The 11,083-nt window shown below is 42.8% G+C and overlaps 2 protein-coding genes across 3 annotated transcripts in view; one reads left to right on the top strand and one right to left on the bottom strand.

The window, feature by feature from the left end:
• Nucleotides 1-900: 900 nt before the first annotated feature.
• On the top strand, nt 901-10,743 carry fbxl9 (F-box and leucine rich repeat protein). Its single transcript, XM_052061704.1, has 11 exons — nt 901-1,334; nt 2,256-2,357; nt 2,457-2,591; nt 4,094-4,273; nt 4,661-4,966; nt 5,085-5,301; nt 6,163-6,320; nt 6,412-6,627; nt 7,532-7,744; nt 7,879-8,096; nt 8,253-10,743. The coding sequence occupies exons 1-11, from the start codon at nt 1,281-1,283 to the stop codon at nt 8,413-8,415; spliced, it is 1,962 nt and encodes a 653-aa protein (XP_051917664.1). The 5' UTR covers nt 901-1,280; the 3' UTR covers nt 8,416-10,743.
• Nucleotides 9,470-11,083, bottom strand: part of elmo3 (engulfment and cell motility 3) — a 25,135-nt gene continuing 23,521 nt past the window's right edge. For both annotated transcript variants that reach the window (XM_052061690.1, XM_052061691.1), the window contains one exon: nt 9,470-11,040. In XM_052061690.1, the coding sequence (XP_051917650.1) occupies nt 10,828-11,040 (213 nt within the window). In that variant the 3' untranslated portion in view covers nt 9,470-10,827. The remainder of the gene's footprint in view (nt 11,041-11,083) is intronic.

Below are 11,083 nucleotides of genomic sequence, written 5' to 3'. Positions count from 1 at the left end.
TGTGTGTATCATCATGATGTTTGTCAATTGTCCTTCTGCAGTCATTCCAACAATTGGCATGTGAATTAAACTTCAAGCAACAATTGTTTTGAATTACTTCTCCTTTTTAAAAATATCTATTTATTTCATCCATCCATTTTCTGAACCACGTCAATTGTGTTAATTAGGCCAAGTTGATGCAGGTTTTCCATTTCCTGTGTGTGCTTGTGGTGACAGCAGAAATTCCAGGTAATGGGGGAAATACAGTTTCCAGTAACTAAATTGTGCAGAGTATATATATATAGCCTGTTTGTGTGGTTTCATTGGTTTGACTGTCTTTTAAGGACCCCCATAAATTGCGCGTTCATTTTTCCCCCCGAAACGCATCAGAGTACATGCTCGAAATCACCTCACCACATTAAGGTCAATTGACTCAACCAAACAGTTTCACCTTTTCGCATCACAAAAAGTAGGCACTACCACTGACGGCTACATGACACAAATTTTACTTGGTTGTAAAAGCTAAAATACAAAAACCTGCTAAGAATCACTACAGGCAATTGTGAGATTTTTTTTTAAACATTGGCGAACAACCAGTGCTTTAAGTGGAAAAAAAGTGCAGATAAACCACTTATTTAATTGTTAAGCGTGTATGTAAGTGTGTGTGAATGTGAAATTGTGGTTTACATATCCTTGAAACAAAATTTAACCTTGAGATGAAATTTAACCGCGATCCATGGGTAACAAGACTCTCCGCGCCACTGTTCGTGGGATGAAACAAGAAACCACAGCATTATAATACAGACGCTGATTCTCTAAAGCTGATTTCCAATTAAAACTTGCAAACCTGATTTTTTTTTAAATTAGACAAATATAGAAATGGGCTATGGTACAACATGTAACGGGCATAAAAGTTTATTTAAACGTAAATTTTTTATTATAAAACCCGAATTTTCTAGTATCACTGGTACTTGTTACCGACCCCGTGACGTCACCAGCTACACTCAGCTGATCCTCTTTCTGACCAACACGATTACGAGCTGGTGACAGCGGCAACTGCGCGGAACAGCTGGTAATTTCTTCTTTTTATTTTAAGATTGCATTTCAAAGCTTGTCACGACTCTGGTTAGGCCATTAATTCTCGTGCAGACGAGTGTGCTTGCCAGCAGCCAAGCTTGGTCGTTTAGTAGGCTAGTTATCTAGCAAGCAGCTATGTTAGCTCCGCCGTGATGCGTTTATGGGCCTCTTCCACCGCGCTTCCGTCTCGAATGCTTGATGTCTGACTGAGAGCAAACTGCGAGATGGAAGGCTACGATGAATCGGACTCGCTGGAAACACCCGAGCTCCCTCTGGAGGTCAGACATCTTCACTTAACTTTACATTGTAGCTCGTTGACTGAAATTAATTTGTCCAACTACGTAGTCTGAAATGAATTAGAGTCTGAAACGATGTCATTGTAACAGGATATTTAAAAATTCCGACATGAACAGAAACGCCACACTCCTAGGTCGACACAAGGTAAACCACCTGACATGTGTACCTAGGTACTATAACTTGAGTTTCATAAAAGTAATATTTTCACGTTCTTAATAGTTTGTTCTCATAAATTAGAGTTCCATTCTTGTAAAATTACAAATAGATTCAGCATTTTTATAATAATTTGACGTCTAAATACAGCTTTTTGTTTTGCAATGCTATTAGTCCCTTTTTAGTCTTTTAAAAATTACACTGTACATTGTAGTTGCCATGGGGAGCGAATGTGAAGCTAGCTCTAATATTGAAATGTATTCATGTGGAAAGTGGAGACAGTGTAACAGCACTTGTAATGTGTGCAACTTTAGCATTTTGCTTACCGTAAATAGAGCTGGGTTTCACACAACTAATATATTGCACCGCCTGAAAAACAGATGCCCCCCCCCCCGAAAAAAGATTTAATGTTTTCCTTGGTTTAAACCACTGCTCCACAAGCCATATAAAAGGTGTTATGTTGGGATAGTTTTGTCCCGCCCCCCCCAAAAAAATCCCCCAAAATTGCAACAGTTTGGATGCGCACTTTTTCTCCTAAATACATTACCAAGGGATTGGGATCTGTGTATTCTCAGAGCTTCAAATTCAGGTATGCCTAATTATTATATTCCTTTGATTTCATTCTTGTAGAATAACTTCTCTATGATATTTTTTCCCACTATGGCTCTCATAATTCAGATAACAGTCATTGATTATGCGTAGAACATCGTTTAACATTACATATGTAATGTCCTTGTCTTTCTTTCTAGATTGTCATCTACATCCTGAGTTTCCTCCAGACTTCAGACAGAAAGGAAGCATCACTGGTCTGCCGCAGCTGGTACATTGCCAGCCAGGACTTGTGTTTTCAGGTCATTTTTTCCATAAATCTGCAATAACATTCAATTTGTCAAGTGAAGGCCGTGCACGTGCAAAGCAAACCTTTTGTCTGTCTCTCTTTTTGCCTGTAGAAAAATGTCATATTTTGCTTTCCGGCTTCAGCCTCATCCTTGGAGCTGGTCAGGAATCTGGGACGAAGGTCTCGCTGCAGCTTGATCATCAGACAGCTGGATGGCTTCAGCTTGTCCAGATCTCTGCTACTGGAGGTCAGGCGGGTGGGGGTTGGCAGTGGGGTGATTGTCATCAGAAAACCTTAAATATAACTTTATTCAAGTCTTAAATAGAAGAATCAAAATCGAACCATACCTTGCCACACGACAAAAGCTTTATTTCTTTACATTTTCTTTTAATATTTTTTATCATGTTTTTGTTGGTTTATTGTTCATTTTTCTTCATTAAACACCTAAAAAAGGTTGTTGATTTTTAGGGAGCTGAAACAGACTAATCACTTTACTTTTTTGTGGAAAATAAATTTGACAAACGAGCAAATCGCGTTTGGCGCATCTTCAGGCAACAAATTCAGTTTGTAAGTTACGGCACCACTGTATGCCTAACTAGACAGAAAAAAAGCATGGATCTTGTCAGCACTTCTGAGGTCAGAACATCACTGACAATAGTTGAGAGATGTAAAGCTGTTGTCTTTATCTAAGACTTTTCATAGTCATTGAGCAGGAAGAGGTGCTTCAGTACTGTATTAACTACATGCCACCTGTACTGTATTACCGTATTGGCCTGAATATAAGATGGCCCTGATTCTAAGACAACACCCTCTTTTTCAAGACTCAAGTTTGAAAAAAGACTTTTTGAACACCAAATTAATTTTTATACAGAAAATAATTACAGTACATCTGAAACAAATGATTATAACAATACATTTGAGAGAAAAAGCATGTTATTTTGCCTCCTTCAAATCTTAATATCTGAACATTTAAATATGTAAACTAAAGTGCAATCACATTCGCAAATGAATGGCGTCTGGTTTTTGAAGTGTAAATTACCGGTACATCAAAACTTCTCCTCAGCTGCCGGTTAACCTGGCAGATCTTTGACCCACTTTTCTCCAGATTGTCGCTATGTTTCTCCATTTTCCATTATCTCTTCTATTATTTTCTTCTCTTTTCTTTCTTAACGCTATTTTTTATTTTTCTTCTTCGTGCTACCGCAACAGTATTGTAATTTTTTATTCTTCGTGACAGGGTTTCACTTTGGCCTGGGGAGTCAAGTTCAGCATTCGCTTCAATAATATCTGGCGCCATCTAGCTTCGTGAATGGGTATAATGTCTAGACCCCGAATACTGTATAAGACGACCCCCACGTCTTATTTCAGTGCAAAAAACACTGTCTTATATTCGAGCCAATACGGTACTACATGCCACTGTATTAACACAAGCATGAATCCATCTATTAATCAACTATTCCTGTTTTGGGGTTGACCCAGAAATTCCCAGTTCATATAGGTCAGGTATGACGTTTTGGACTATTTTATGCTTCCGGCTTTGTGTAAAAGTCCCTTACATGTTCCCAGTGTATAAAGCAAAGTCCACAGATGAATGCCTTGATAATGTATGATCATAAAGAACTTGTTTTGAACCCCAACACCAACCCCACCAAACACAGAGAGCTACATATCTTTGGAAATATCACTTTCCCTTATGTGTCCCAGTGTGACTTCAGTCTCTCACGTGTCCCCTTGCCTCTCTGCCATCAGGTGGGCCTAAGTGTCGGCTCCAAGTTGGACAGCTTAGCGCTGCCTGGCAGCAGTGTCACTGAAGCCTCCTTGTTGGCTCTCCTCCCTCGCCTCACTTCCCTCCGCAGGCTCGATCTCAGAGGCCTGGACAGCCTCTTCATGTCTGGAGCCTTCCTCTCCAGGAAGGAACACAGACAGCAGGTAATAAATCCAACATCACTCAGAGACATTCTCTTGGAAATGAATTTCCCATCTTGTGTCTCATCTTTATATTCAACACAGAACAGCAATGTGCCTGTCAATTTCAGCCTTGAAACTGTAAATAGTCTCAGATTTCTGTCGACTTCCAAGAAAGCTGACTGATGACACTTAGTCATTCCACAGTTTTATTTACAAACTACCATATATTATTGTTTTTCTTATTTTTGGTCTTTGGGTTACGTAAAATTGTTGATATAAGACATGATTTGGAATAAGCACTTCAGTGAATAGGAAAGTTGTCCTAATATGAATCCTGGTTAAATTAGTCGTCGTTCCACCATTTAGTTTTCCTGTTCAAACTCCCCAATGTTTTCCACTGTGATCCAGGTTAAGTCGGCTCTCTTTGGCCTCGAGGAACTGGACCTGTCCGACCTGCGCTACCTCTCCGACCTCACCTTCAACCGCCTGACGGGCTGCACACCTCGCCTCCGCCGCCTCTCGTTGGCTGGCTGCCACATCGCTTTTGAGTTTGACCCCTACAGTGGCTGCCCTGTGGGAAGTGTCAAGGTTTCCTCTGCGCTACTCTCACTGAGGAACCTGCGGAAGTTGCTCACGGAGCAGAGTGCCACCCTTGTTGCTTTGGACCTCAGCCGAACCTCCATCACTCCCGAATCCCTTCGCACTATTGCCCAGGTTAGGAAACGTTGCTTCTCCACATAGAACAGAACCGCAATATATGCACTAATCATGTGCAATCTTCACTTGAGCGCAAAGGTTTTCCCACCCTTGGCTTACATGACGTGTGTTACAGGTTCAAGGATTGGCTTTGGAGGAGCTGTTTCTGCAAAGTTGCAAGGAGCTGACAGACTACTCGGTGGAGGTGATGGTGAAGCACCAGCCGGGCCTCCAGAAACTGGACATCAGCGGCTGCACCGAGTTGACGAGCAGGGCCGTGGTGGCCATAGCGCGAGGCCTGAGCTTCCTTACGGACCTCTATTTGTCACGTGACTGGAAGATCACTGAAACAGGTTTCCTGTTCGTCAGAGGAGGCCCGCACGGGATATTTTCATTTTCAAGACTCGATTGTTTCTATAGTGGACATGAAAACCCTTGATTTTTTAAGGGTTTGCTGCGTTGGGAATAATTTCTTCTTCAAAGTGTTCTTACCATTTTATAATTAGTGACCTGTCCAAGTACAGAATTGACCTATCACATTTAAACGCACTGCGTTTCTTGTAAAGTGGCGTAGCAGAAGCCTAACAGCAGAGCCCCGTGCCTTTCGCACAGATCTCGCCAATCTGGGACATTGCGCTTTGACCAACTGAGATAATAACACAAACAACAAAACACAAATGATGTACTAAATAGTTTTGCTCGTTTTCGACCTTTTAGGGCAATGTCACCCATTATTTATTCTTTTTCAACTATCCGCAATGCCACATGTTCCGGCTGAAATAAGGTTACGTTCCGAGATTCGCATTACAAAATTCAGACAATCTGGAATAGTTGTGCAATGACCTGCAGGAATCTCCATTAAGGAGTGGCTGTGTCGTGCTTGTGACAATAAGTCCCGAGCTCTTCATATATGTGGATGGGGCAAGACAAAGAAGAAAAATCAAGAATGTCTGGCTAAAATTTGCTCACGAAACATGATGTGCCATTGCGGTCCACTTTTTTGACTTTATCTCTATTTAGACTGCATCCAGGAAAAGTATATCTGGCATAGAAGCCAAACGGTAACCCCAGTGTGTAAACGTGTGTAAAAGTGTGTAAACGGTTCCTCACGGTGTCTTTTATTTCCATCTCGGAGACTTTGCATTTTCCCAGGAGCGTGTTTCTAACGCGTGCCCGCTGTTGAAATTAAGTGACGGCAGTCATGTTGTGCGCAGGCCTAGCCGACCTGGTGTCAGTCCCATCCCTGCGGAGTCTGGATCTGTCCGAGTGTCTTCACATCGGCGGGGCAGAGATGACGAAAGGTTTGTCGCGATGCCATGCTGAGCGAGCGCAGCTGGAGAAGCTCAATCTACGGAGCTGTACTTACATGCGGGTGAGTCCTGTCCGGCGTCCGGCGTCGTCTTAATGAGGACAGTTTAGAAAGTAGACGGACAATATAACAGTCTCCCTTTGGCTCTCCTCAGGATGAGGCCGTATTCTCCCTTACGCAGGTTCTCGGCAGCAGTCTACGTGAACTGGACCTGACCTCGTGCGTCAATGTGACCGACCTGTCGGTGCGCGCCATTGCCACCTACCTGCAGGGCCTGGTGGTCCTGCGACTAGGTTGGTGTAAAGAGGTGACAGATTGGGGTCTGCTGGGGATGGTGGAGGCGAGCGTGTGCGTGCTGGACGAGGACAAGGTGAGTGTTGCAGACAGCGAGTGCTGTCATGGCTGGTATCACGTGTATGGACATATTGTTTCATCAAATGTGAAAAGTTGCCGTGATGACTTGATAAAGCCGGTTTGGTTAGCATTATTATGGTCATACGTTTCCTGACTTCATTCACGCCACACCACGCTGTTCATTTGCCTTTATTTTAGAGTCAGCATAAGTTATAAGACAAATGCTTTTGGGCTATTATACATCTGATATTGTCGATTGTGGTCCAGGATAAATTCAACGCTTGTTTGTTACAAAAATACTTGGAGGAGCACCTTGAAAAAAATAATCATGTCTTAAATCGGATTGTTAACTCATTCGGTACCAGCCAATTCGAGACCAAGTCTGAAAAGACGTTAAAAAACGTCTTTGGGAGTGAATGAGTTAAACGGAAAAAAAAAATCTCAGTTTGATTATTTCCCAACATTATTCAGCCCGGTGGTCGGCCTCACAGTGCGGAGGTGGAGAGTTCGATTCCAGTTCCGGCCTTCCTGTGTGGAGTTTGCATGTTTTTCCCGAGCCTGTGTGGGTTTTCTCCGGATACTAATACATTCCAAGAACATGCATGGCACGCTAATTGAACACTCTAAATTGTCCCTCGGTATTAGTATGAGCGCAGATGGTTGTCCGTCACTGTGTGCCCTGCCATTGGCGGGCAACCGGTTTAGGGTGGACCCCGCCTACTGCCTGGAGGCAGCTTGGATGGGCTCCAGCAAGCCCACGACCCTTGTGAGGATATGCAGATTAAAAAAATGGATGAATGGATTATTCAGACCTGATTGGAGGTGGGGGAGGAAGGCTGTTATTGAAATTAGCCCTACTATTACACAACAGTATCAGAATTTTCCCCATTGAAGTCGTATGTCCGCATTCCCCTCGACAGGAAGACAAGGGCCCCAGGTTCACATGCACCTTCGGCAACATGGGCTTCTTCAAGCCTCCGCGATTGCCCTTCGAGGAGCGACCCAAGCTGGTGACGCCGGACGATTTGAAGCAGTTCAAACTGCAGGCGGGGGCGTCGCTGTTAGCGCTCCGCAGGCTGCGTGAACTCAACTTGTCCGCCTGCTGCAAGCTAACCGACAGCAGCATCACGCAGGTCTTCTCGATTCCTTGCTTTTGCACCTGAAAAGAAAAATCATAAGACTGATAGGCGTTCAAAGTGTGAGTACAATTTTGAGGGAGAGCCTGTACTCAAAAGATGAAGTCATTGTTTGCGTCTTCCATGCGTAGGTGGTGCGCTTCGCAGACCTCCAGTGTCTCTCTTTGTCCTCACTGCCCAACATCACCGATGCCAGTTTGTTGGCTGTGGCCCGGCACTGCCGGGCCCTCACCAGCCTGGATCTCAGCCACTGTGCGCACATAAGCGACCGCGGCGTGGCGCAGGCGGCGCCGTTCCTCCACAGGTTGCAGCATTTCTCCCTCTCGGCTTGCAATCACATTACAGATCAGTAAGTCGGTGCTCTGCCTTGTTATTTAAGACAGCAAATCCCCAATCATCAGTTTCTTCAAAATACTGCATCACGTGAAATCGGTTCTGTTGCACAAGACCGTAAGGTGTTCTTGTGGTGTGGTGTCATCGTGTTTGACTTTTTGGATATTTCCAGATCTTTGCTCCTGCTGGCTCGGCACTGTCAGCGACTTAAAACACTTGACGTGTCCAAGTGCAACAAGATGTCAGGGATCACCGTGGACCACCTTCAATCACAGCTGCCCTTTTTGGAAAATGTCCACTGCAAAATATCCGGTGGGACTGACTTTACACTCTGATTTAAATGTTCTTTGTGACTTTTAATCAAGCAAATGTGCTGACCAAACCTGGGAGCAAGTGTTGAGGTTCATAACATTGTCCACAAATGAACTCTTGAGAGGTTTCAAACTTAACGTACAGCTTGCCCCACCCAGTGTTTAAATTTTTTTTATTTTTTTACTTAAGTCTTCTAGTAGCATTTCGAATTCATTTCACGTTATCCCTAATTGGGAAGAAATCAGTTAGGCTTCTGGCATGTAGCACTCTAAACCAAGTTGAAATGGACATCACTGTCCGCACTGTACCAGTAGCACAATTTTTTTCAACCAGTCAGTGACTGAAAGCAACGCTAACGGTTATTCGTGAAGCTTCATTTGTCCCTCACTAATTATAATGAAAGACGTGTGGAACAAACCTGTGTAGACTCTCTTGTTTTTTGTTTTTTTGTAAACAAGCAACTTGTGAAAACTGTCACACAATAGTTTAAAATACATGTTGAGTCAAGTCAATAGTATTTATAGAGCACTTTCAAACAGCCATCGCTGCATACAAAGTGCTGTACATGGAGCGATTTAACATGCACAATAAACAGTAAGACGAATCGGTAATAAAGGTGGTAGAAAGCACCAAGCAGTAAAACCAAGAACAAATCTAAGTCATGCTGAGTCGAATGCCAAAGAATACAAGTGAGTTTTGAGGAGGGCTTTAAAGATGGGCAGCGAGGAGGCTTGCCGAATGTTCAGTGGGAGGTCATTCCAGAGAGAGGGACCAGCAACAGAAAAGGCTCGATCCCCTCTGAGTGTCCAATAAATGCCCTTTTGCTAATACATTTTAGCAATACGCATTTAAAATACATCCAAACACAAAATATTGTCCGTGTAGATGCATATTTAAATGGCATGGCGATGTTGCCGCATCACTCCCGAAAGTGCAGAGTGCACATTTCAAGGTGCCACTGAAATGAAGCCAAATGGCATTAAAAAGGGTGCACGTCTATGAGTAAAAACAGCTAAAAAGTGGAAAGTTGATATTTCATTGCATTTATTGATGTTCTTAAGAGATTATTTTTTTGGGGTGAAGTACAAATACACAGATTAAGTCCAAAGGTAATGTCAGAGTCTTTGTCAGGACAATGCAGGTATTCATCAGGGGGGCAAAGTGGCCTCAACATTCGTGCTCCTACCATTTTAGCTTTTTAAAATAATTTCATATTTTTATTTTATTTCAGTCTCTGTGGGACTTTCTGTTATAATTGCCTAATTAAAGCCCATCTGTTTTGTTGGTTTTACTGGCCATTACAGTGCTTTAAAATTGTACAATGCACCAGAATTGATTGTATATGCTTATATAAAGCACTGGAACAAAAAAACATGTTTCTGTTCAAACTTTGTGAACCAAAACATTCATAACCTGTTACCCCCCAAAAATAAAATTTCTAAGCGTTTGCATAGTGACAGAGATAATTTTGGTCATCTACATCCGTGTGCGTGTAAATATATAAAGTACCTATTTTTTTTCTTGATGCAGAGAATTAGCCAAGACTTGGTTGCGATTGTGTAGATGAAATGTACTGTAAGTTGGATCAAAAAGGGCTAATTCAATTTACATCTAGTAAAGATTAAGCAGAGAAAGATATTTGGTTTTCTTTAAGGGACAGCATGTGCAAAACCTCAATATGATGACTTGCATGCAGGATGATTCCATACAAGGGGCCCGAAATTATCATGGAAAAATAAGAAAACGGTATTTATTTAACAAATTTAAAGTACAGCTGTACTGTATAAAAAGAGTAAGGGCTTAATTCTCACTTTTCCACAAAACAAGGTCGATTTTCATTCATTTCATTGAGTCCTATGAAACTTTGCAACTGATTGGTTAAAAAAGTGAAATTGCACTTCAAATTGTGAGGTTCAGTCAAGCAAGTGGATGTTAACCCCAAAACTTTCTTTACAATATGTTCGACGCGCCTCCCCCAATCGAAACATGGCATTCTAATTAAGATTGTGGTGTTTGTGGAATAGGAGCCCACCCGTTTTGTCCAATCATAGCTTAAGTTTTCTGAAAACTGGCTTGTGATTGGTTGGTACCTGAACAACTGTGATGTCATTTTCTGTTGACAGCGAGCGGCAAAATGGCCGCCCGTTGAGGTGGCCTAAAACGGGTGGATTGTAACTCATATTCCACAAACGCAAGATTAATCAGAATGCCATGTTTAGACTAGCGGGGGTTCATACAACATATTATTGTCATGAAATTTGGGGGTTGACTTCCCCTTTGAAGATGAGCACAGCAGCAGTTGAAGCTCGTGAACATTTGCAACAAACGTGTACATCAGAGCCTCACACACACAAACAAAAGATCCCCTTCTGGCTTTCTCTCTCACACACATGCAAACCAGATATTTACACAGCCGCTCATTTGTGATGCGCCCTCTATTGTTCAGTTTGACTAAAGTCGTAGCAGAAGTTGTAGTTGCTCGGTGGTTTGGGGACGACGGGCGCATTCTCTGGGATGGGGATGTTTTCCAAATCCAGGAGGCGAAGCTTAATCTCCATGGAGAGGAGGATGTCCAACTCGCTGCGCATGGATTCGCTGCTCATTTCCCGACCGAGGAGGACGCTCAGTCCGTCTGTCCACAGGCAGAACTAACACGCACAACACACAAACAAAGTCTATATGTGGACAGCT

Source organism: Hippocampus zosterae, chromosome 3 (assembly GCF_025434085.1).
Source record: "Hippocampus zosterae strain Florida chromosome 3, ASM2543408v3, whole genome shotgun sequence".
Taxonomy (NCBI): domain Eukaryota; kingdom Metazoa; phylum Chordata; class Actinopteri; order Syngnathiformes; family Syngnathidae; genus Hippocampus; species Hippocampus zosterae.
Note: the sequence above shows the minus strand (reverse complement) of the source record. Positions and strands in the feature narration are given on the sequence as shown.

Bases quoted from the DNA above. Each gene is read 5' to 3' on its own strand.
- fbxl9 (XM_052061704.1), top strand. From the start codon at position 1,281: ATGGAAGGCTACGATGAATCGGACTCGCTGGAAACACCCGAGCTCCCT. The intron at 4,274-4,660 runs GTAATAAATCCA...ACTGTGATCCAG, and splicing joins GGAAGGAACACAGACAGCAG to GTTAAGTCGGCTCTCTTTGG. The intron at 5,302-6,162 runs GTTTCCTGTTCG...TGTTGTGCGCAG, and splicing joins CTGGAAGATCACTGAAACAG to GCCTAGCCGACCTGGTGTCA.